Genomic DNA, 26,124 nt, shown 5'->3' with positions numbered 1-26,124 from the left:
GTGGAACAGGATAGACATTTAAAAATTTTTTTTTTTTTTTTTACAGATGTTATGGTTTCCAACTTTCTTGGTAATACTCCTTGTGCGATCTTCCAGTGCTTACTCCAGATATGTCCTCTGCTGAGGGATTTTAAGCAAGCAAACAAAAGGCTTTCAATATGTTGTTCTGATTCTGGGACCAGTCTGATTCCACGAGAATTTCTGAGGTTTGGTTTAGATTAGTTTTGCTGTATTTATTTTCCCCTTCTAAACAGCTGCACTAGTACCAGGGATAGGGTTTTGTCTCCCATTTGAAATAGAAACTTTCAACAGGATAAGAATTAGTTTCAAGTCAAACACACCTGTCGTGCAACTCACTTTGGAATCTTCAACCCTCTCTCCCTTTTCTCGTCCGCCAAGCAAAGTTGTAAATGAATAACTCTCCAAACATATTTAGCAGGCAAGGCCTGGCACACATATTTGTGGAGTCTGACCTGGCTGTGTTTTAACACTGTCCATTTGTCTTTTTTCTTTTCAGGAATGGGTGACAGCCACAGATATCAAAGTGACCCTGAACAGGCTCAACACATTTGGAGATGAAGTTTTCAATGATCCCAAGGTCCTAAAGTCCTATTACTACGCTGTCTCAGACTTTGCAGTGGGAGGAAGGTGAGAGCCGTTCCCTCAGCTTTATGCTATCTTCCAACAACTGTTGTCAGCATCCACTGCCTGGCTTTTCCCTTCTTCACATTTTTTTATTTGACCAATGCCATTGTTTTTGTCTCTTCTAGAAATTATAACATAAAAGTAAAAATAGCAACAAATCATATTATATTCCTTTAAAGGAGGAGGCCAAATCAAATGTATTTATATAGCCCATTGTACATCAGAGGATATCTCAAAGTGCTGTACAGAAACCCAGCCTAAAACCCCAAACAGCAAGCAATGCAGGTGTAGAAGCACGGTGGCTAGGAAAAACCAAACCAAAACCTAGGAAGAAACCTAGAGAGGAACCAGGCTATGAGGGGTGGCCAGTCCTCTTCTGTCTGGGCCGGGGGGAGATTATAACAGAACATGGCCAAGATGTTCAAATGTTCATAAATGACCAGCATGGTCAAATAATAATAACCACAGTAGTTGTCGAGGGTGCAGCAAGTCAGCACCTCAGGAGTAAATGTCATTTGGCTTTTCATAGCTGATCATTAAGAGTATCTCTACCGCTCCTGCTGTCTCTAGAGAGTTGAAAACAGCAGGTCTGGGACAAGGTAGCACGTCCGGTGAACAGGTCAGGATTCCATAGCCGCAGGCAGAACAGTTAAAACTGGAGCAGCAGCACAGCCAGGAGGACTGTGGACAGCAAGGAGTCATCATGCCAGGTAGTCCTGAGGCATGGTCCTAGGGCTCAGGTCCTCCGAGAGAAATAGAGAATTAGAGAGAGCATACTTAAATTCACACAGGACACCAGATAAGACAGGAGAGGTACTCCAGATATAACAAACTGACCCTATCCCCCCGACACACTAAATACTGGAGGCTGAGACAGAAGGGGTCAGGAAACACTGTGGCCCCATCCGATGATACCCCCAGACAGGGCCAAACAGGAAGGATATAACCCCACCCACTTTGCCAAAGCACATACCCCACACAACTAGAGGGATATCTTCAACCACCAACTTACCATCCTGAGACAAGGCCGAGTATAGCCCACAAAGATCTCTGCCACGGCACAACCCAAGGGGGGGGGCGCCAACCCAGACAGGAAGATCACGTCAGTGACTCAACCCACTCAAGTGACGCATCCCTCCTAGGGACGGCATGAAAGAGCACCAGTAAGCCAGTGACTCAGCCCCCGTAATAGGGTTAGAGGCAGAGAATTCCAGTGGAGAGAGGGGAACCGGCCAGGCAGAGACAGCAAGGGCGGTTCGTTGCACCAGAGCCTTTCTGTTCACCTTCACACTCCTGGGCCAGACTACACTCAATCATATGACCACTGAAGATATGAGTCTTCCGTAAAGACTTAAAGGTTGAGACCGAGTCTGCGTCTCTCACATGGGTAGGCAGACCATTCCATAAAAATGGAGCTCTATAGGAGAAAGTCCTGCCTCCAGCTGTTTGCTTAGAAATTCTAGGGACAATTAGGAGGCCTGCATCTTGTGAACGTAGCGTACGCGTAGGTATGTACAGCAGGACCAAATCAGAAAGATAGGTAGGAGCAAGCCCATGTAATGCTTTGTAGGTTAGCAGTAAAACCTTAATCAGCCCTTGCCTTAACAGGAAGCCAGTGTAGGGAGGCTAGCACTGGAGTAGTATGATCAAATTTTTTGTTTCTAGTCAGGATTCTAGCAGCCGTATTTCGCCCTAATTGAAGGTTATTTAGTGCTTTATCCGGGTAGCCGGAAAGTAGGGCATTGCTGTAGTCTAACCTAGAAGTAACAAAAGCATGGATTATTTTTTTCTGCATCATTTTTGGACAGAAAGTTTCTGATTTTTGCAATGTTACGTAGATGGAACAAAGCTGTCCTTGAAACAGTCTTGATATGTTTGTCAAAAGAGAGATCAGGGTCCAGAGTAACGCCGAGGTCCTTCACAGTTTTATTTGAGACGACTGTGCAACCATCAAGATTAATTGTCAGATTCAACAGAAGATGTCTTTTGTTTCTTGGGACCTAGAACAAGCATCTCTGTTTTGTCCGAGTTTAAAAGTCGAAAGTTTGCAGCCATCCACGTCCTTATGTCTGAAACACAGGCTTCTAGCGAGGGCCATTTTGGGGCTTCACCATGTTTCATTGAAATGTACAGCTGTGTGTCATCCGCATAGCAGTAAAAGTTAACATTATGTTTTCGAATGACATCGCCAAGAGGTAAAATATATAGTGAAAACAATAGTGGACAGGCCCTGTCTATTAACCACACACACAGTTTTCTCTAGTGCGTATTCACTCTATACCTTTTTGGTATGAAGACCTGGAATAACTGCAAGAATAGGAATCGCTCTGTTGGATTGAAGAAAAAAACATTCATTATCAAACCTCAAGGGCTGACAACAAAGATGTTTTTGCCTGGGTGTTGAATCATTCATCTAAAGTAGTGTAATCTGTTGACACAAATGTGGCCAGACACATTTTACATTGTGTGGGTTCATTCTCAGTGGCTCAACAGAGAATCCAAAAAAACAATCCCTCCCAAATTCAGAACTGAAAAGCCAGAAGAGAATAGGGGATCAGACGCGTATTAAACAAGTGTTAAACTGCCCCCTTGCCGGTGCAGTGTCTTTTCACCTCAATCTGTTTGAAATATGGAGCAGATTTCCATTACTCAGCCGCATTCTTTGCATTCCTGCCTGCGAGTGCTGGATTACAGTGCACGGAGACTGGAATGGGGCAGGCCCCATATATGACGGCAGAGATGAGTCCAAGGACCATGCCGGGCCAAGCTTGGGTGTAGTAGGTCTACTCTCTACCTGTCAGGGCACCAAGTTCACTGTACACCAGTCAGCGACGTCATCACATCCACCAGCTATATATTATGAGTAAGAAATGGATTTGACTGATATTACACATACTACAAAATGGAAAAGAGTGTGAGGGAGGTTGGCTTTGTTTTTCTAGATGAACAAACCGCCTATTAGTCTCAATAGGCCCCTAGTGCTATAGTGTCTTCCTTCCTGTTGTCCCTTTTTCCACACTTCGCTGCCAAGTAACACCTGAAACAATACCCAAAGGTGGCTGCCATGCAATTCTTCTCTTGTTCGGAGGGGGTCTGTTGAAGTGTCTCGGGTGGAGAAGGTGCAGCCTTTCTGAATTGGGTAAACGCCATGGAGTTATCATGGCAAATAAAACTCTCCCTGTGCCAACATTGATTTGACTAATGATGTATTTGAGGATGGATCAAGTACTCAGTAACTCAAATTAATGACATGTATTCGTGATTCCCAACAACACACACTTAAAGTAATGAGACTCAAACATAATGTAATCTACAAATAGTGGTGTTTTTTTGATAGATCAAATCAAACGTTTATTGGTCGCGTGCATATGGCACAGTGAAATGCTTTCTTGCTAACTCCTCAATGATGCAGTACAATAACTTTGCCAATTAAATGCCTAATACAAGTCCAAAAATAACAAGTCATGGAAAAAAGTAATAACTATTATGAAAAGCATGCACAGCTCAGCGTTCAACGCCATAGTCCCCTCCAAGCTCATCACCTAGCTAGGGACCCTGGGACTGAACCCCTCCCTCTGCAACCGGATCCTGGACTTCCTGAGTGGTCGGCCCCAGGTGGTGAGGGTAGGCAACAACATCTTCGCCACGCTGACCGTCAACACGGGGGGCCTCTCAGGGGTGTGTGCTTAGTCCCCTCATGTACTCCTTGTTCACCCACGACTGCGTGCACCACTCAAACACCAAGTTTGCCGACGACATGACGGTGGTAGGCCTGATCACCAATGGCGATGAGTCAGCCTCAGGGAGGAGGTCAGAGACATAGCCAGGACAATAACCTCTCCCTCAATGTCAGTAAGACCAAGGAGCTGATTGTGTACTATAGAAGAAAGGGGGAGAGCACTCCTTCATCCACATCAACAGGGTGGTGTGGAGCGGGTCGAGAGCTTGAAGTTCCTAGGCGTTCATATCACTAAGGTCTTAACATGGTCCAGAATGCCCAAAAAATTGCCAGACACTCCAGCCACCCAAGCCATGACTGTTCACTCTGCTACCGTCTGGCAAATGGTACCAGAGCATTGGCTCTTGGACCAACAGGCTCTAAGACAGCTTCTACCTCCAAGCCATAAAATCACTAATAACCAGACTGCTAAATAGTCAATTAATGGTACCTGAACTATCTGCACTGACGCTATCTAGCACTGACCCTACGAACACTCACTACACTTTATATACACACCATGTACACACTCACACACTACACTGTCACTCCCTCACACATTCAAACATTACATATGTGCGCACACACACATTCTGACACAAACACACACACTTTTGCACTCGTCAGTTGCTGCTGCTACGCAGTTCTGTATTTTACGGTTGTTGTTATCGATCGGCATGCCTAGTCACTTTATCCTGACGTCATTTACATATCTACCCCAAGTACCTCGTATCCCTGCACATTGATCTGGTACTCCCTGTATGTAGCTCCACATTGATCTGGTAATCCCTGTATGTGGCTCCACATTGATCTGGTAATGGTACTCCCTGTATGTAGCTCCATTCTTGTGTGTTTTATTTTTTAAACTCTCTATTGTTGTTCGTAAGCAAGCATTTCACTGTAAAGTCTACCTACACATGTTGTATTCAGGGCATGTGATAAATAACATTTGATTTTGTAGAATATTTACAGTATGATTGATTTATCAAAATGAAGCCTGTTCTATACCAGTAGTAAAGTGACTTGTTATAGCAAGTTGGAGTCAACGTTTGCTGCCATCTGTCATGCTAATATGGATGGGTGAACACCTATTTGTAGATTTACTGTAAATATAATCCAGTGTTTCCCCTATAGGGAGACGATGAGGAGCAAGCAGTGGCTGTGCTCTCATTCGTGCCACTGCTCACTCAGATTGCTAGCAATATAAGTTTTAACTTGGCACTCTGATCTTAAAGGGAGAGTGCGAGATTTTGGCAATTTAGCCAAACTGGTGTGGCGCCGCTGCTGAAGGAATATAGGGGAAACACTGTAATCGTGCTACTATCCAGTGCTGACAAGTCATCGACTCATATGATTACACTGAAAATAAGTGCCATTGATATACAGTATGGTTGGACTATTAGACTGCTTAACCAAGTAATCACGTCCATTAAAATCAATAACTGAGTTCCATTTAATGCTTATGGTCAGGTCCTCTAAGACCAGTGCAAAGGACCATATTCATAAAGGTCTCTGAGTAGGAGTGCTGATCTAGGATCAGTTTTTGCCTTTTACATCATAATGAGTAAGATGACATAGACAGCGGGGACTTGATCCTCTTACTCTGAGACACAGATGTTTGAGTTGTGCATTATAACTCTCACGGTGACTAACAGACTGTTCGCCGCTGTTCCAGGTGCAAGTGCAACGGCCATGCGAGTGAGTGTGTGAAAAACAACGGTTTCGACAAGCCGGTTTGCAACTGCAAGCACAACACAGAGGGTGATGACTGCAATGTGTGCAAGCCGTTCTACAACGACCGTCCCTGGAGGCGAGCTACAGCCAATAACCCTAACGAGTGTCTGGGTAAGTGCTCTCCCAAATGGCACCCTATTCCCTATGTAGTGCGCTACTTTTGACCAGAGTCCTATGGGTCCTGGTCAAAAGTAGTGCACTACATAGAGAATAGGATGTATTTTGGGACACAGCCCAAGAGATGAGTGTCTGCATAAGTCCCATAGCAAGAGATCCTTCCTGTTTCTGTGCAGGCCAGGCCGGGCAGACATTCATATCATACCACAAATGTGTGACTAATCCTGTTCAGAACAGTCCACACCACACTTCTCACGCCCACACTGCCTCAATCTGCTCCAGGCCACATAATCTGTCTCCTAAAACTAAACTTTGCCAGCAGACCACTTAGGGAAAAGTATGCCTGATATGGAAAATGTGCGAAATGAAATTACCTACCCTTAACTGCAGAGAAGGTTCAGTATAAAATTCGCTTTCAATCAGATTACTATGTAGCTCTACCACCTCCTTCCCCATATACAGTAAGCACCTCTACAGTGAACCCATCCATGCATTGTCCTTAAAACTGTATGGGATAAACTAATGGCTAGTTTACCAAAGCCTGGTATGGAAAATGTGCTTTTATCTTTCCCACTCTTAAATCCAGCGGTTTAAAATCACATTAGTCTGTAGTTGTACTGCTCCCTCCCCGTATACACATACATTGATCCCACCCACACATTGTCCTATACATTTGTATGGGATAAGCTAATATCTACTTTTTCTGGTGGTCCCAGAGTGCAACTGTAATGGCAAGAGTGCAGAGTGCTACTTCGACCCTGAGCTGTACCGTGCCACCGGCCACGGTGGACACTGTCACAACTGTGCCGACAACACTGACGGGCCTAAATGCGAGCGCTGCCTGGACAATCACTACAGAGACCGATCTGGCAACCGCTGCCTGCCCTGCAGCTGCAACTCAGTGGGTGAGTGTCTGGACCATACCATTGCGTATTTACTGTTTCTATTGGGGTAAAAAGAGGGCAGCTTCCCAATTGGTACCCTATTCCCTATATAGTGCACTACTTTTGACAGGAGCCGTACAGTTCACTATTTGGGACACAGGGTGCCATTTGGGTCGCACACTTACTGTTTCTATTGGGGTAAGAAGATAAGTACAGCATGAAGCCAGGCTTTGTTGTGACTGCCCTTGTCGTTATATTGGATTGAGCAATGAACCACAAGTTTTAATGTATCATTAAATACTTACAGTTTATATTGGCTGTATTGCATTAATTGAAACCAAGACTGTTCTCAGGGCAAGTCTGTTTGTTTTGACTACAGATGCTACTTTTCATAGCAGGTTAGGAGAATTAGCAAGGCAGGTTAGGAACATGTTATGTGGCAGGTTAGGAGAATTAGGTTAGGGTTGGCTAAAATGCTAAAATTGTCCCAGATGCGACTCGAACATATCTAACTACAACCAGGCCTGCCCTGAGAACAGTCTTGGTTTCCACAAATGCGATGCTGCTTTCTATTGGGTAAAATAATATACAGTCTGAAGGCAGTCTGTGTTTTGTAGTGCTGTGGGTTAACATTTTATTGGATTGAGAGACAAAATGCAAGTCTTAATAGGTTAAAGCTGTTGTCACCAGTATGTTAAGTTTCATAATTCCTCTATAACCACATATGCTACCCTTGAAAACCACCGCCAAACAATTGCGACATGGACACCACCAGATCCCATGCTATTGCTATTGCTATTCGAACAAGATTGTCCACATGTTGTGTGAATTGTCTGGGCTGTTTAACAATGATCGTTCACATGTGTGTTGAAATGATGAACTGATGTTGATTTGTGCTTCTTTCTCTCTACTGCCAGGCTCTCTGGCCACTCAGTGTGACAACACAGGGCGCTGCAGCTGTAAACCAGGTGTGATGGGGGACAAGTGTGACCACTGCCAACCTGGCTTCCACACCTTGACCGAAGCAGGCTGCAGGTATAAAACACCAAGCTAATAACTCTTGTTATTTGTGATATTTATATTTGCATTGCTCCAAATCAAACGTTTTATGACGGTTTGTTCTTGTTTATTTATTGTTCGCTTTTCATGTGTTTATTTGGGAGTGAGATGGAGGCGGTCAATCTTAGGGTGTATCCCAAATGGCATCCTTCTCCCTATATAGTGCACTATATAGGGAATAGGATGCCATTTGGGATGTAGTTGTGTGCCAGGCCAGCAATGGTCCTTTTAGATAAACAGGCTCGCAGCAGGCTTGCTTTAGAATAGATAGTGGTTATCAGACCCATGCTGTTTATGTGAATGGCTGTTCTTCTCCCTTCCCCTCCCCCACCCCTCTTCTCTCCAGACCCTGCTCCTGTAACCCTTCTGGAAGCACACAGGAGTGTGATGTCCAGACAGGCCGTTGCCAGTGCAAGGACAACGTGGAGGGCTTCAACTGTGACAGGTCAGTGTCAGACCCACTCGCTCTCTCCGCCACAGGGATTAATTACACAGACACACAGTGTAACACACACACACACACACACACACACACAGAGGCACAGTACACACATAAACATGATTTCCTTATACTGAAAATACACTCTAATAAGGTGGATTTTCAGTTAGGATTGTCTTTGTCTGGGAATTGTTGAATGTTGATGGGTTTTGAATGAAACAGGGTTACGAAAGACTGTCACTTTGGCAGTGAAATATGAGTTGGCTCCATTCAGCTAGTGCAACACAGTTTATGGTATTGTTCATTGGGAAGGGAAACTGTTAAAGATTCATGGCAGCATTTCAGCTCATCTTCTGTTATGACATTTTGAGGTTAAACCACAGAGGTTTAAAAGCAGTCCCTGACACACAGAAACACAGATACACACAGGAGAGTACCTCTCTCTCTCAATGAAAGAATGCTCTGTATGTGTGTAAAATGGAATTAGACAGGCAGTATGACTCCCCTCGCAGCGAAGGAGACAAAATAACCCATAGATAGCTCACTCCTCCCCACTGAGACCGACTGGCAGCCAGGCCTTCTATGGCTTCTCCCAAGTCCGGCCACCCAGCCAGTCACCACTACCTTGTCTGCTGCCTGCCTGAGACACTCTTCTCTCTGCCTTTGTGCAATGGCCACCACCTAACCCCGGCTCCACAGACACTGGTGGGTGTAACATTCCTCCCAGCCTCCCAGATGGGCCACAGATGGTATGAATAATCCCCCCACTATGGATTTGTCCCAAATGGCACCCTATTACTTAAATGGGGCCTGGTCAAAAGTAGTGCACTATATAGGGAATAGGGTGCCATTTTGGACGCATTCAGTTTGTCAGATGCTGCATGGTCACTCACAACAAGTGGCTGAAATTACAGACCGTTTGCCTGTCTGCCTTTTTGAAGACCGCAGTTTCACAGTCTACTAAATTGCTGTTCTCCCAAAGGCTGTCATTCACTTAAGGTGTCAGCGCATTTTACTTGAAAGGCAATATGGGACTCATTATAGAATATAGCCTACGCCTCAAACTGTATGTCAATACTTTCACATTTCCAAGCCTAAAGCCATATTTTAACTCAGTTTCATACAGTTAACTTTGTTTTCATATAATGAAATTAATTATTACAGTATATGGGGCGGCAGGTAGCCTAGTGGTTCGAGCGTTGGGCCAGTAACTGAAAGGATGCTAGATCGAATCCCAGAGCTGACAAGGTAAAAATCTGTCGTTCTGCCCCTGAACAAGACAGTTTACCCACTGTTCCCCGGTAGGCCGTCATTGTAATAAGAATTTGTTCTTAATTAACTGACTTGCCTAGTTAAATAAAAAACTATGAAAAATATATATGTTGACTTTATCTCATATTTGCAGATAGACTTACCCATGCTCATATAATTTTTTATGTAAGTTGATGTTAAATGGCTAATGTGGTTTATTTCAGGTGTAAGCTGGGCTACTTCAACCTGGACCCCCAGAACCCGCAGGGTTGCACTCTGTGCTTCTGCTTCCAACACTCCTCTGTGTGTGACAGCGCTGAAGGTTACAGCATCGACACTGTTTCCTCCACTTTCGACAAAGGTGAGCCCATACACACCTTTCCATTATGGGCTCAGACCAGGCTTATTCACTAATAAAAAAGAAGCTGAAGTAAGTTTATAGAAATATTCAGGAAGTATGCAAATATCACTGTTTAGATTAGGATCATTCAGAGGTAGTTGTGATGTAAAGATATGCGTTGATAGAATTAAATGTAACATACATGAAACCTGTTCCTAGATGATGAGCAGTGGACAGCCCAGCAGCGTGACGGCTCCAGTGTTTCAGTCCAGTGGTCTGCTGGTGGAGAGGAGATTTCCCTCATCTCTGAGGACTACTTCCCCATGTACTTTGTGGCTCCAGGTACTGTGTGACTGACACTAACTCAAAGACTTTTCTTGAGAAAGAGGGACTTTTATTTTTAAACTATTGTGGTGAAGAAGACTTCATTGGAGTGAGCCTAACAAGTATTTTCTTATCTCGTTACTGTAGAGAGGTTCCTGGGCAATCAGCTGCTGAGCTACGGCCAGAACCTCACCCTGAACTTCCGGGTGGACAGGAGAGACACACGCCTTTCAGCTGAAGATGTGGTTCTGGAGGGGGCTGGCCTCAGAGTGGCTGTGCCTCTCATTGCTCAGGGAAATGCCTATCCTGGGGAGAACATGCAGACATTTGTGTTCAGGTTGGTGGAAATCATGCAGCCATAACCTACAGATGTGTATACTGTAGAATACCAGCACAACAAAAGTAAATCATTTGTAATATGAAAGTTGACTTTTTACCGTCTATTCTGTGGTAATAACATAATTTTGAAATTGTCACATTAGAAAGCAAATGCATAAATGTGTCTTATCTGATGTTGTGAATGCCCCTCTTTTTTTCTGTTAGGCTCCACGACAGCACAGACTACCCCTGGAGGCCCACCCTCCCTCAGTCTGAGTTCCAGAAGCTCCTACACAATCTGACATCCATCAAGATCCGTGGCACCTACAGCGAGAGAAGTATGCATCCACTCATCCGCCCCGCCTCACCTCATTTCACAATGTAAACCATACATCCTGGTTCAGGGCCTGTATTCATAAAGGATCTCAGAGTAGGAGTACTGATCTATGATCATGTTTCCCCTGTACATAAAGGGCAGAAAACGGATCCTAGATCAGCACTCCTACTTAGAGATGCTTCATGAATATGGGCCCAAGCCTACAGTAGTATCTGTAGGATTGGACCATGACAAGCTTGGGAGTTAGTTAGGTCAAGCGAACTGATACGCTTGGATTTCATATGCTTTTAACAGTTCTGAGGACATCTCTCAGCTAATCACAGAGAGGATGTTGAAACTCCAACCTAGTCATAATATTAGTGCTCAGGTTAAGGCTGAATCTTTCTCATTTCCCCTAAAGACACTACATGGTGATGATTTCCCCTGTTATTGAGGTCATCAGATCCTCTCCGAACAAATATCAAGATAACTCTAAGGGCAAAAACATAGTAATAGTCACTTAGCTCAATACTTTAGACATTACGAATTGAGCCTAATCAATGCAATGAAAATAGAAAGCTGGGAGACAAGAATGTTGGTGGTCTGTGTCTTTGATTCCATGTCAACATTTCGGCCTAGGGGCCTTTCTCAAGACATGATGCAGACATCTAATCAATGCTCATCGTTCCCCAGGTGCTGGCTACCTTGACGATGTAATGCTGATCACGGCGAGGAAAGGTCCCGGGACCCCAGCCCGCTGGGTAGAGAAGTGTACCTGCCCTCAGGGCTACATGGGACAGCATTGTGAGAACTGCGCCCTGGGATACAGGAGGAACAGACCAGACCTGGGGGCCTTCAGTTCCTGTGACGCCTGCAACTGTAACGGACACAGTGACACGTGCAACCCCGACACAGGTCAGGGAGATGACAATGAGTGGCTATATAGTGCACTACTGTAGAGCAGGGCCCATAGGGAAACAACAAGGAGTAGAGACTGGAGACGAGTCTTCAATCATCACATGACTGGTTGGGTATATGTCTCAGCCAGGAGCCATGCAGTACACCTGGGGTTCTATCTGCTATGTCTAAATGTGTCTGTTTGGAACAGTGGATGGTTCAACATTTAAAAGTCCTTGTTATCTTAGAGTGGAACAGAACATGGAGTAACAGATCACACCAACATCAGCCAGTAATAACACTCTGCTATAAAGAGATTTGTGGTTGGTTTAAAACATGACTGATAGGATGTCATTGTAAATAAGAATTTATCTTAACTGACTTGCCTAGTTAAATAAAGGTTCAATAAAATAGGCAGCCTACTCTCTCCTCATCTACTATAAAAAGGTGTCTGGATATAAAATAGTGGGCCCTTTAAACGCTCATCGGTCTTAGACTCCCCCCTGGTGGTGGCTAGGGGAAGAGAAGGGAAAGGGGATAGCTAGTCAGTTGCGTAACGGAATACATTCACCCGAAGTGTGTCTTCCACGCTTAACCCAACCCCTCTTAATCAGAGACATGACGTGTGTGTTTGATGTCTGTTTGAAGGGATGTGTGACTGCCAACACAACACAGCTGGTCTCAGTTGTGAGAGGTGTGAAGACGGTTCCTATGGAGACTCCACTGTGGGGAGTTCCAGCGACTGCAAGCCCTGCCCCTGCCCCGGAGGATCCACTTGTGCTGTCGTTCCCAAGACCAAGGAGGTTGTCTGCACCAACTGTCCCACAGGAACCACAGGTAATATTTAAAGAGAGATTGTGATTAAAAAACAAAAAACGCATGTAAATAATCTGTGGTGGAGACTTTGCAGATTTATAGATTAGAACCAAATCAACTGTTAGGCATAGTCTGGGGGTAGTTTTGAAAGTGTCAAACACTGGTTGAATTATTTACTATTTATCACAATTCAAGACTGTTTATAAAAATAAAATGAAAACATATTTATACTGTGGATCAACTGAGACCAAAGTCTCATTTGCAGTAGAGCCTGTTTTTTAATACAAACATACAACATATGCATAAATACACAGACACAAGACATACTCATTAAGAAAAGAAAATCACAATTAACATTTAAAAGATCAGAAATAGATTTTTTGAATTGTGTAAGAGGCACGAGAACATCCATTCTACTAGTTTTGTGTAAATTGTTTCACATGTAGGGTGCAGCATAACTGTAGGTGCATTTTCCGATCTGTGTAGAAACTGGGTGGGATCTGAAGTGTAATTCATCAACCTAGTTTTAGAATGAGTCATTCGATAAGAGTTTAGAGATGTCAAATACATTGGATGTTTTTGCATTAACGCTTTATAGATAAATAACATAAAATTCTGCTCTCTTCTGGCGGCAAAAGAGGCCCAAAACTACTTCTAGATATAAGGAATAGTGTTAAGTTTTGAAACCAGAGCCAGTAATGAACCTTGGGGCACAACAATATACAGCAACCAAGGGTTTAAAGTGTGGATGCTGCAACATGCATGTAAATAACATCCCCATATTCCCATACAGACATAAAGGTGGCCTGGACCATTTTCTTTCTATTAACAGACTTTGATTCCGTAAAAGAAAACAAACTTCAACTTTGTAAATGGATAAAACTTCATGATGAATGTTCCAAATTGTGTTTATTGTATGTACCTATTTCTCAATTCAGTTCAAGAGTTGTATGTATGGCAGCTTTTATTAGATATTCAAATATATTCATTATCACGTAATCCAAACTATGAATTGCATCTTTCCCCAGGCAAGCGCTGTGAGCTGTGTGACGACGGTTTCTTCGGAGACCCCCTGGGTGAGAACGAGCCGGTGAGGGTGTGTCGGGCCTGTAAGTGTAGCGACAACATCGACCCCAACGCTGTGGGCAACTGTGACCGAGAGACCGGGGAGTGCCTCAAGTGTATCTACAACACAGACGGCTTCTTCTGCGACCGCTGCAAAGAGGGCTTCTATGGAAGCCCTCTGGCCACCAACCCCAACGACAAGTGCAAACGTAAGATGAGAAAATGACGTGTGTGTGTGTGTGTACAGTTGAGTTCCACATACTGACTGATGTGTTCATCGGTGATAATGGGTCTCTCTCTATTCCATTCTGTCCTGTGTACTGTTGAGTTCCACATACTATACAGAGATGACTGATGCTTGCAGTGGTAGTCATGGGTTTCTCTTCTCTCCTGTCCCCAGCCTGCTCCTGCTCTCCGTACGGCACAGTGGACAGACAAACCAGCTGTCTACAGGTCACAGGCCAGTGCCCGTGTCTCGCCCACGTCACCAACAGGGACTGCAGCGCCTGTGAGCCTGGCTTCTTCAACCTGCAGAGCGGAACAGGTTGCGTACGGTCAGTACCCACTCTGTAGACCTTCACTTTTTACACCTTAATATCCAGCTTTTAGTAGAAGTATTTCTGAGTAATTAATAAGGTACTCCCTTGTAGAAAAGCCATAGAAATGTATCATCTTTTTTTGGTTTGTGATTTGTCACATTCAATACAAAAATAAAGACCAATAAACATTAATAATTTTTTTAATTAATAATTATCTTACTATAAATTGTGGTCTGTTATATGAAGCTTTAGCTGTTTGATTGTGTTCATGGCTATGTTTCAATAGCTAAGTTGTAGTATGCCTTGATTTTATTTTGTTGTCGTGACAGATGCACCTGCAATCCTATTGGGTCCACCAATGGTCAGTGTGACATCAGCTCCGGTCAGTGTGAATGCCAGCCCGGCGTCACCGGTCTGCGCTGTGAACGCTGCGAGGTCAACTTCTTTGGATTCGGATTGTCTGGCTGCAAACGTATGGCTACCATACTTTTCCTCCTTTCTCTATCCTCGACCATTGTGATTAAACTCTTGCAACATTTCATATTATGGCGTGCAGATGTGCATTACTATATCACGTGTGAAGTTTGTGTCTGATGGGAAGAGAATATCATTCTAACTTGAAGATTCCCCTCTGTATTTGTCATTGTAGCTTTTCAAACCTCCACTCTGGAATCACACATGTTTTACGAGCCTTTTTAATTGATCTGTTTCTCTTCTTCCTCTACTTCAGCGTGCGACTGCGACCCAGAGGGCTCCTCCACGACCCAGTGTAAGGACGATGGCCGCTGCGAGTGCAGCCCAGGCTTTGTGGGAGCCAGGTGTGACATGTGTGAGGAGAACTACTTCTACAACCGCTCTACTCTTGGCTGCCAGCAGTGTCCAGCTTGTTACTCTCTCGTCAGAGACAAGGTACAGACTCTTGGTGTTGTTTTCGTCAGTTAATTATTTGTGTTAATAAAGTTGAGTTCTAGCACACCGTCTCTCCTCCTTCCTTTCCTGTCTCTCTTCACTGTCTTTGTCCAAATATTTTAAAACTATATTTAATTAAGTTGTGTGCTTGACATGTCTGTATAGCTACATAGGCAACCACACTAACCCTTATGGTTTTACACTTACATAGGTGAACCAGCAGAGACAGAAGCTGCATGACCTGCAGAATTTGATTGACAACCTGGGCTCTACGTCGGAGGCTGTCAGTGACAAGGCCTTTGAGGACCGTCTAAAGCAGGCAGAGAAAGCCATCATGGACCTGCTGGAGGAGGCTCAGACCAGCAAAGGTACAGGACTCTAAATATGTCCATTTAAAAAAATATATGTATATATTTTAAAGTAGGTCTCGCTTGAAACAACTAGAATTAGACAAGAAAGGCCCTTCTGTCAATTTTTAAAGAACTATTCGGCATAATTAACTTGAAAGAATGCTGTTCTATCCCAGAAGAGTTAAATCAAATGATTCAGGAATGTTAGTTGTCAATGCTGTTTTCAGTTATGTAGTGGGGTGGTATCCATTAAACCTTGTCCCAGGTGCTGGATCAGAGAGGACTATGTGAAATGTACTTTTATTTACTTCTTAATCTATATTTTCAGATGTAGACAAAGGCCTGCTGGAGCGCCTGGGAAACCTGAACAACACGCTGACCACTCAGTGGAACCGTCTGCAGAACATCAGGAGCGGTGTGGACGACACGGGAACCCAGACCGACAAGGCCCGCAACCGGGTCCGAGACGCTGAGAACCTGGTCGACCGTGCCCGCGAGGAACTGGATAAGGCAAAGGACGCCATCAGCAAACTGGTCGGTCATCCCCTAATGATAATTTTGAGAAATGTATTTGTTTTATACAATATTCATCCAATGTTCTACCATGTATGATCAGTTTCTATAATGAAAGTTATCTTTTTTGTGTCATGTTGCTAGGATAATAATGTCCATTCTAGGGATTCTATATGTAATTATATTGCTCCAGGTGTTCAGTAAGATACTTGGAGCTGTATAATTACATATAGAATCCATAGAATGGACATTAGCATCCAACAGCAACATGACAAAAAAATGAACGCTTTCATTCTAAAAACTGATCATATTTGGTAAAATATTGTATACAACAAATAATTATATTATGAAGGGTAGGATCTCGATGCTTTGAGCACCATGTTATTTGTCTGTTTTTGTTGTACAGACCCCCGGTTCATATTTGGTCCCGTAGCACAATGAGCAAGTCCTCCTGCATGAAAAAGAAATAATGGGGGTTCATTGATTTCGTACTTTATTATTTTTCTCGCCCAGGACATCAAAACACCCTCAAACACCGCAGATCCTAACAACATGACGCTTCTGGCAGAGGAGGCTCGCAATCTGGCCGACAAGTAAGAACTGCTACAATGATGAAACAATTGTTGTTCTCTGAAATGTATTGCCTGGGATGTCTGGGATGTGCTATTCTTGGCTGAAAAATGGGGAACACGCAAAAAAATGAAATATGAATTGCTTTAATTAAATCAATATAATTGGTAGGCCAGAACTAAAATGTATATTTTTGGGTGCGTGAACCCAATCACCCCTTTTTATTAATTTTTTCTTGAGCTGTAAGAAGCCCCGTCACATAGTCGATGAAATAATAAGCCTCATCCTGTTACATCTGTAGACATAAAATGGATGCGGATCAAATCGAGAAGATTGCCAAGGATGCCAACGACACATCCACCAAGGCTCTCAACCTGCTGATGAAGACTCTAGATGGCGAGGGAAAGACCAACATTGACATTGACGAGCTCAACAGGAAGTATGTCACTGTCAGCAACAGCACTTTTCTGTGATGATTTTCCTTTATTTTCTCAATCGAAATAAATCCCATTTCAGGAACATTAATTCTGTCCAGAACATGTCAATAATTGAAACTGTCATGTTCACCCTCTTAGGTACAATGAAGCAAAGGACCTGGCTAATAACCTGGTGAAACAGGCCAACAAAGTGCATGCTGAGGCAGAGGAGGCAGGCGACAAAGCCCTGAAGATCTACGCTAACCTGACCAGCCTGCCACCCTTCAACACCAAATCACTGGAGGTCAGTTACATGAAGTGACTACTCCTCTTTTAAGGGGAGACAGTTTCTGCATCCCAAATGGCACCCTATTCCCTTAATAGTGCACTACTGGTCAAAATTAGCGCACTAGAAAGGGAATAGGATGTCAATTGGGAGGTAAGCAGCATCATCAGGCGTCTCTTCATTGATGAAACAACCCTTTGGAATATGTTCCCTGTCTCGAATGATTGACAGGATACTCTTCAGATTCATTGAAAGGGTTTGTGTATCACAAGACATACATGTAAATGGCCATCAGGACATTACTGAAGTCATTTCCAAGTCTTGAAAGATAACTTACCTTGACTTCTGATTACAGGGCGAAGCGAGCAAGATCAAGAAGGAGGCGTCAGACCTGGACAAGCTGATTGACAAGACAGAGAAGGAGTACAACGACCTGAGGGACGACCTGAGAGGGAAGGAGACTGAGGTCCGCAAGCTGCTGGAGAAGGGAAAGACTGAGCAGCAGGTAGGACAGGAGACCATTACTTAGGGTTACAAAATGTTGATAACTTTCCCAAATTCTCAGGCTACCAGAAATCCCAGTTGGAGGATTCCCTGATTTCCTGCTTTTTCCAGCCAGATTCCCGGAATCTTCCAACCAGGATATCTGCTAAATCAGGGGCCTCATTACAATTGTGTAAATTTCACACTAAATATCTGCATGTGCCATTAATGAAAGGAATATGTCCGTAAAAAAATATTGATTTATAAACTTGCCGCACACCGTACATGTTTCCCGTTATAAATCCGACCCATCCTAAAACTGTGAACGTGCGTTAGAACTCTGAAAAACACCCTCCATTCACTAAGGCTGGGAATTGCCAGGGACCTTGCGATACAATATTATCCCGATGCCTAGGTGCCGATACGATGTGTCTTGCAATTCTCACGTTTCTATATTTATTGCCGATTCGGTACTGTGATTTTATTGTGATTCGATGTTCCAAACGTGTTGCTCACCATATGTCTGCTGCAGAGGGACAAGAGAGAGACGTGAGAAAACCAGTTTTGATCAGTCATGGAAATAAAAGTGCTAAAAACAAATTGGCTCCATATTTAAGAAGAAGATGGTGCAGGTGCAGCCAACTAACGCAAAAATAATATTGCGATATTGTCAAGACGATACGGTATATTGTAAAAAATGATATCCCGAAATGTAACTGTAGGCTTTTTGCTCCCCCATCAGTACCATTCAGCATTTATTGTGACATTAACGGCCCTTTATTTGCGGTTGAATTTTGAACTATTGAAATGGGCTACGGCTGTTTCTAAAAGAAAGAGCAATGGCTAATTAGATCACATTTCTGTAGAGCTGTGGGCAGAATGTTTTGATATTTTTCAGGGACTTTTTCCAACTAAACATCAAATAAAATAACATTTTATTGGTCACAATCACATATTTAGCAGATGTTATTATGGGTGTAGCGAAATGCTGATGTTCCTAGCTCAAACAGTGAAGTAGAATCTAACAATTCACAACAATACAACACAATACAAATCTAAAAACTAAAAGAATGGAATTAAGAAACATGTAAATATTAGGACGAGTAATGTCGGAGTTGCATTGACTAAAATACAGTAGAATAGAATACAGTGTATTCATAAGAGATGCGTAAAGCAGAATGTAAACATTATTAAAATGACTAGTGTTCCATTATTATTGTGACCGGTGATTCTATGTACAGTTGAAGTCAGTTGGAGTCATTAAACCTTGTTTTTCAACCACTCCACAAATTTCTTGTTAACAAACTATAGTTTTGGCAAGTCGGTTAGGAAATCTACTTAGTGCATGACACGAGTCATTTTTACATCAATTGTTTACAGACAGGTTATTTCACTTATAATTAATTCACTGTATCACAATTTCAGTGGGTCAGAAGTTTACATATACACTAAGATGACTGTGCCTTTAAACAGCTTGGAAAATTCCAGAAAATTATGTCATGGTTTTAGAAGCTTCTGATAGGCTAATTGACATCATTTGAGTCAATAGGAAGTGTACCTGTGGATGTATTTCAAGGCCTACCTTCCAAATCAGTGCCTCTTTGCTTGACATCATGGGAAAATCAAAATAAATCAGCCAAGACCTCCACAAGTCTGGTTCATCCTTGGGAGCAATTTCCAAACACCTGAAGGTGCCACGTTCATCTGTACAAACAATAGTACGCAAGTATAAACACCATGTGACCATGCAGCCGTCATACCGCTCAAGAAGGAGACGCGTTCTGTCTCCTAGAGATGAATGTACTTTGGTGCGAAAGGTGCAAATCAATCCCAGAACAGCAGCTAAGGACCTTGTGAAGATGCTGGAGGAAACATGTACAAAAATATCTACATCCACAGTAAAACGAGTCCTATATCGATATAACATGAAAGGCCGCTCAGCAAGGAAGAAGCCACTGCTCCAAAACTGCCATAAAAAAGCCAGACTACGGTTTGCAAAGATCATACTTTTTGAAGAAATGTCCTCTGGTCTGATGAAACAAAAATAGAACTGTTTGGCCGTAATGACCATCGTTATGTTTGGAGGGAAAAGGGGGAGGCTTGCAAGCCGAAGAAAACCATCCCAACCGTGAAGCACGGGGTTGGCAGCATCATGTTGTGGGGTTGCTTTGCTGCAGGAGGGACTGGTACACTTCACAAAATAGATGGCGTCATGAGGAAGGAAAATAATGTGGATATATTGAAGCAACATCTCAAGACATCAGTCAGGAAGTTGAAGCTTGGTCGCAAATTGGTCTTCCAAATGGACAATGACCCCAAGCATATTTCCAAAGTTGTGGCTTAAGGACAACAAAGTCAAGGTATTGGAGTGGCCATCACAAGCCCTGACCTCAATCCTATAGAAAATGTGTGGGCAGAACTGAAAAGGCGTGTGCGAGAAAAGAGGCCTACAAATCTGATTCAGTTACACCAGCTCTGTCAGGAGGTGTGGGCCAAAATTCACCCAAGTTGTTGTGGGAAGCTTCTGGAAGGCTACCCGCAATGTTTGACCAAAGTTAAACAATTTAAAGTCAATGCTGCCAAATACTAATTAAGTGCATGTAAACTTCTGACCCACTTGGAATGTGATGAAAGAAATTAAATCTGAAAAATAATTCTCTCTACTATTATTATTTTGACATTTCACATTCTTAAAATGAAGTGGTGATCCTAACTGACCGGCACGGAATTTTTACTAGGATTATATGTCAGGAATTGTGAAAAACTGAGCTAAAATGTATTTGGCTAAGGTGTAAGTAAACTTACGACTTCAAATGTATATAAAGCAGCAGCCTCTAAGGTGCAGGGACGAGTAACCGGGTGGTAGCCGGCTATTTAACAGTCTGATGGCTGTTTATCAGTCTCTCGGTCCCAGCTTTGATGCACCTGTACTGACCTTGCCTTCTGGATGATAGTGGGGTGAACAGGCTGTGGCTCGGGTGGTTAATGTCTTTGATGATCGTTTCGGCCTTCCTGTGACATTTGGTGCTTTAGGTGTCCTGGATGGCAGCCAGTGTGCCCCGGTGATGTGTTGACCATTCCACACCACCCTCTGGAGAGCCCTGCGGTTGTGGGTGGTGCAATTGCCGTACCAGGCGGTGATACAGACCGACAGCATGCTTTCAAATGTGCATCTGTAAAGGTTTGATTGTCTTATGGGTCAAGACAAATTTTTTCAGACTCCTTCATCACACTGTCTGTGTGGTTGGACCATTTCAGATTGTCAGTGGTGTGTACGCCGAGGAACTTGAAGTTATCCACCTTCTCCACTGCGGTCATGTCGATGTGGATAGGGGTGTGCTCACTCTGCTGTTTCCTGAAGTCCACAATCAGCTCCTTCGTTTTGTTGAGGAAGAGGTTATTGTCCTGGTAACACTCTGCCAGGGCCCTCACCTCCTTCCTGTAGGCTGTCTTGTCTTTGTTGGTAATCAGGCCTACTACTGTTGTCTTCTGCCAACTTGATGATTGAGTTGGAGGCGTGCGTGCCACACAGTCATGAGTTAACAAGGAAGTACAGGAGGGGGCTGAGTACACACCCTTGTGGAGCCCCTGTGTTGAGGATCAGCGAAGTGGAGGTGTTGTTTCCTACCTTCACCACCTGGGGGTGGCCCGTCGAAGTTCAGGACCCAGTTGCACAGGGCGGAGTTCTGACCCAGGGTCCCAAGTTTAATGATGAGCTTGGAGGGCTGAGCTATAGTCTGAGCTATAGTCAATGAACAACATTCTTACATGGGTATTCCTCTTGTCCAGATGGGATAGGGCAGTGTGCTGTGCATTGGCGATTTCATCGTCTGTGGATCTATTGGGGCGGTAAACAAATTGATGTGGGTCTATGGTGTCAGGTAAGGTAGAGTCGATATGATCCTTAACTAGCCTCTCAAAGTACTTCATGATGACAGAAGTGAGTGCTACAGGGCGATAGTCATTTAGTTCAGTTACCTTTGCTTTCTTGGGTACAGGAACAATGGTAGACATCTTGAAGAAAGTGGGAACAGCAGACTGGGATAGGGAGAGATTGAATATGTCCGAAGACACTCCAGCCAGCTGGTCTGCACATGCTCTGAGGACACGGCTAGGGATGCCGCCTGGGCCGGGAGCTTTGTGAGGGTTAACACGCTTAAATGTCTTGTTCTCTGTGGCCGACGTGAGGGAGAGCCCACAGTCCTTGGGAGCGGGCCGCGTCAGTGGCGCTATGTTATCCTCAAAGTGGGCAAAGGCTGTTTAGTTTGTCCAGTAGCACGATATCGGTGTCTGCAACATGGCTGGTTCCCCCTGCATGCCGTACATTGTCTGCGCGTTCTACAAGATTGATTGTATATTCAAAACAATTTAAAAGTAAATGCTACTGCCCACACTTCTATGCAAAAGACTAATATATATTTTGTTTAGTAGGGCCCCAAATAGTCGACTGTTTGATCGTTAGGCTGTAGGTCACCGAGATTGTTTTATTCGAGCAGTAACAACTAGATACAGTGCATTCGGAAAGTTTTTTTAGTTTTTTTCTCATCAATTTCCACACAATACCCCATAATGACAAAGCAAAAAAATTGAAATATCACATTTACAAAAGTATTCAGAACTTCTTGGGTATGAGGCTACAAGCTTGGCACACGTGTATTTGGGGAGTTTCTTCCATTTTTATTTGCAGATCCTCTCAAGCTCTGTGAGGTTGGATGGGGAGCGTCGCTGCACAGCAATTTTCAGGTCTCTCCAGAGATGTTCGATCGGGTTCAAGTCCGAGCTCTGGCTGGGCCACTCAAAAACATTCAGAGACTTGTCCCGAAGCCCTCCTGCGTTGGCTTGGCTGTGTGCTTAAGGTAATTGTCCTGTTGGAAGGTGACCCCACGCCCCTGTCTGAGGTCCTGAGCGCTCTGGAGCAAGTTTTCATCAAGATCTCTGAACTTCGCACCGTTCATCTATGCCTTGATCCTGACTAGTCTCCCAGTCCCTGCCGCTGAAAAACATGCCTCGCAGCATGATGCTACCGCCACCATGCTTCACCGTAGGGATGGTGCCAGGTTTCCTCCAGACATGAAGCTTGGCATTCAGGCCAAATAGTTCAATCTTGGTTTCATCAGACCAGAGAATCTTGTTTCTCATGGTTCTGAGAGTCTTTAGGTGGCCTTTAGCAAACTCCAAGCGGGATGTCATGTGCCTTTTACTGAGGAGTGGCTTTTGTCTGGCCATTACCATAAAGGCCTGATTGATGGAGTGCTGCAGAGATGGTTGTCCTTCTGGAAGGTTCTTCCATCTCCACAGAGGAACTCTGGAGCTCTGTCAGTGACCATCGGGTTCTTGGTCACCTCCCTGACCAAGACCCTTCTCCCCCAATTGCTCAGTTTGGCTGGCCGACCAACTCTAGGAAGTCTTGGTGGTTCCAAATGTCTTCCATTTAAGAATGAGGGAGGCCACTGGGTTCCTGGGGACCTTCAATGCGGCAGAAATGTTTTGGTACCCTTCCCCAGATCTGTGCCTCGACGTAACGCTGTCTTTGCCCTCATGGTTTGTTTTTTGCTCTGACATGCACTGTCAACTGTGGAGCCTTATGTAGACAGCTGTGCCTTTTTCAAATCATGTCCAATCAATTGAATTTACCACAGGTGGACTCCAATCAAGTGATAGGAACATCTCAAGGAGCATCAATAGAAACAGAGTGCACCTGAGCTCAATTTCGAGTCTCATAGCAAAGGTTCTGAATACTTACGTAAATAAGGTATTTCTGTTTTGGTTTTTTAAAATAAATTTGCACGTCTAAATCTCTTTGTCATTATGGGGTATTGTGTGTAGATTGCTGAGGGTTTGTTTCTTTAATCCATTTTAGAATAGGGCTGTAACGTAACAATGTGGAAAAAGTCAAGGCGTCTGAATACCTTCTGAGGGCACTATTTTCATATATATAATATATATTACCGTTCAAAAGCTTGGGGTCACTTATAAATCTCCTTGTTTTCCATGAAAACCTACATGAAATGAGTTGCAAAATGAGTAGGAAATATAGTTGAGACGTTGACAAGGTTATAATTAATGATTTTTAATTGAAATGATTGACAAAGTCAAAGTTTGGACACAAATAATCCTCAATTTGCAGCAATTACAGCCCATTTCTCAGAACAAGAATAGACTGACGAGTTTCAGAAGAAAGTTCTTTGTTTCAGGCCGTTTTGAGCCTGTAATCTCTGTGTGTGTGCGTCCATCTCCATCCATTGCGGAGGCTTAGAATAAAATGTATGCTTGATCCGAAAATGTGGTCGGAGGCTCCATATGGACGGTGTGACGGAATTGCGAAGCATGCAGAGGCCAAATCAAGCTCTGTACTGCATCACCATGCGCCTCTGACATTTTATTTATTTTTTACAACTGCGCAGGGCTCTGTGTAGCACTTCTCTCCAGAATGTGCTCCGTCCTGCCTGTTTGTGAATATTCAGAACTTCTTCATGTGAATTGTTTGTGTATGTCAATATCCATTTACATTATATCACCAGTAGTACATTTACTGTTAATTCTTAACAAATCTACAATGTTTGTTTCTTTGGTGATGGTCATTTTTGTTATGGCATTCAATATTCTTATTCCTGTCTTTCCATTGTCATTGTCGGAGTGGACACATTGTTTGCGGAGTACACAACCTACGCCACACTTTTGAGAAACACGTTTTTGGTTTATTTAATTCCATTAATTCCATTTTTGGCAATTTATTCATTTTATTTGGAACTCTCCTGTCAATGTTGACTAAGGATGTGCACGCATCGAATAGGCCTATAGTCTACCTGGCCAAATGTAAGTATAAACATGTGCCCATTTGGGGATCTGATAGTTTTTCTGATTGGATTAACACACCTGTGGAGCTTCTCAAGATAATATTTTCTTCACATCAAACAAGTCTGTTTTTCCATCCATTGAGAATACAATAGTTCTTTAATATATATAAAAAAAAAAAAATTAAATCCAGCTCTCTCCCTTTCAATAATCACTCTGATCCAGTGGAAACGTCATAAAATAGGTCAACCTGGTTACTTCTTATCAGTGCATGCGTTGGACTGAAATAGGTTCTGGTATTCGTTTTGGGTGCTGGTACTGTTTATATTTTTTAGATAATATTCTATAAGAGGAACAGGAGCTCAAGCAGTATAAAATGTGACGTGCCGGTACTCCGCTCCAGTGATCTCCTGCCAAAGTCGAGCACTGCTTCTTAACCCTTTTGCACAAATAGCCTACAGCGGTGTCTGTCTCGAGCTCACTGGCAACTCTGAGGGACCAGAATATTTTATACAATGTTGCATGTTCACTAGCTTCAGGCAGACCCAAGTTAATAGTTGATACAATGTTTCAAATAAAAAAATTGGTGAGGACTACGAGCACGAAGATGAGCTTGTCGGAAACGGTTTCTGATAGTTTGTGTAGAAATGCTCACGATCAGGGATGTCAACAAATTTGTGCACAACATTTGAAATAAGATGTTTGTGTGTATGGAACATTTCTGCCATCTTTCTTTTGATTCAGCTCATGAAACATGGGACCAACACTTTACATGTTGTGTTTATATTTTCAGTGTAAATACAGTAGTCTACTTACAGTAGTAGCATACATTTTTCAATGTAAAAGGTCAACTGTCTGTTCAACTGTTAAATTTGACCGTGTAGCCTATTATAAACCACACTGTCTATTGGATCGCATACAGCAAAACTTGAAATACGTATAGCCTATCTATTTACTAGGCTCAAATTAAATGAGAGATTCATATGGTCATTTGTTGTAGGCCGGGAATACGAACCCATCACAGCCAGAAAAGGTGAGGAATTTATTCTGCAATTGTTATGAAAATTAAATAAATAGGAAATAGATTCCTATGTCTAATTATTCTAGATTCCAAAAATAAAACAAACAGCGGCAAATGGCTCATGTTTTTTATTTTATTTTCAATAGCGTGTCATCACATCCCCCCATTTGCACAAAATATGCCTATTTACATGCCTACTTCCTTGCCTCCAATGCAATACTTCAACCACTAGATATTGTACATAAAGTTTAAGGTTTGTGAGGAGTTAACATTCTCATGTGAAGTTCAGGTTTTTATAAATGTTAAAACGGGCGATTGT

The 26,124-nt window shown here is 43.2% G+C and overlaps 1 protein-coding gene across 1 annotated transcript in view; it reads left to right on the top strand.

The window, feature by feature from the left end:
- LOC139387609 (laminin subunit gamma-1-like) overlaps positions 1-26,124 on the top strand; it is a 69,524-nt gene that overhangs the window by 37,772 nt on the left and 5,628 nt on the right. Inside the window, exons 3-23 of the mRNA XM_071133977.1 lie at positions 518-648; positions 6,039-6,208; positions 6,931-7,119; positions 8,016-8,133; positions 8,504-8,602; positions 10,072-10,208; positions 10,407-10,529; positions 10,659-10,848; positions 11,055-11,167; positions 11,839-12,060; positions 12,691-12,879; positions 13,887-14,132; positions 14,324-14,477; positions 14,792-14,934; positions 15,193-15,371; positions 15,583-15,739; positions 16,050-16,255; positions 16,748-16,827; positions 17,106-17,243; positions 17,380-17,524; positions 17,862-18,011. Of these exons, the coding sequence (XP_070990078.1) occupies positions 518-648; positions 6,039-6,208; positions 6,931-7,119; positions 8,016-8,133; positions 8,504-8,602; positions 10,072-10,208; positions 10,407-10,529; positions 10,659-10,848; positions 11,055-11,167; positions 11,839-12,060; positions 12,691-12,879; positions 13,887-14,132; positions 14,324-14,477; positions 14,792-14,934; positions 15,193-15,371; positions 15,583-15,739; positions 16,050-16,255; positions 16,748-16,827; positions 17,106-17,243; positions 17,380-17,524; positions 17,862-18,011 (3,279 nt within the window). The remainder of the gene's footprint in view (positions 1-517; positions 649-6,038; positions 6,209-6,930; positions 7,120-8,015; positions 8,134-8,503; positions 8,603-10,071; positions 10,209-10,406; positions 10,530-10,658; positions 10,849-11,054; positions 11,168-11,838; positions 12,061-12,690; positions 12,880-13,886; positions 14,133-14,323; positions 14,478-14,791; positions 14,935-15,192; positions 15,372-15,582; positions 15,740-16,049; positions 16,256-16,747; positions 16,828-17,105; positions 17,244-17,379; positions 17,525-17,861; positions 18,012-26,124) is intronic.

The sequence above is a fragment of the Oncorhynchus clarkii genome, chromosome 28 (genome assembly GCF_045791955.1).
Source record: "Oncorhynchus clarkii lewisi isolate Uvic-CL-2024 chromosome 28, UVic_Ocla_1.0, whole genome shotgun sequence".
Classification (NCBI taxonomy): Eukaryota; Metazoa; Chordata; class Actinopteri; order Salmoniformes; family Salmonidae; genus Oncorhynchus; species Oncorhynchus clarkii.
The sequence above is the reverse complement of the archived record's forward strand: the minus strand, read 5'-3'. Positions and strand labels throughout refer to the sequence as shown.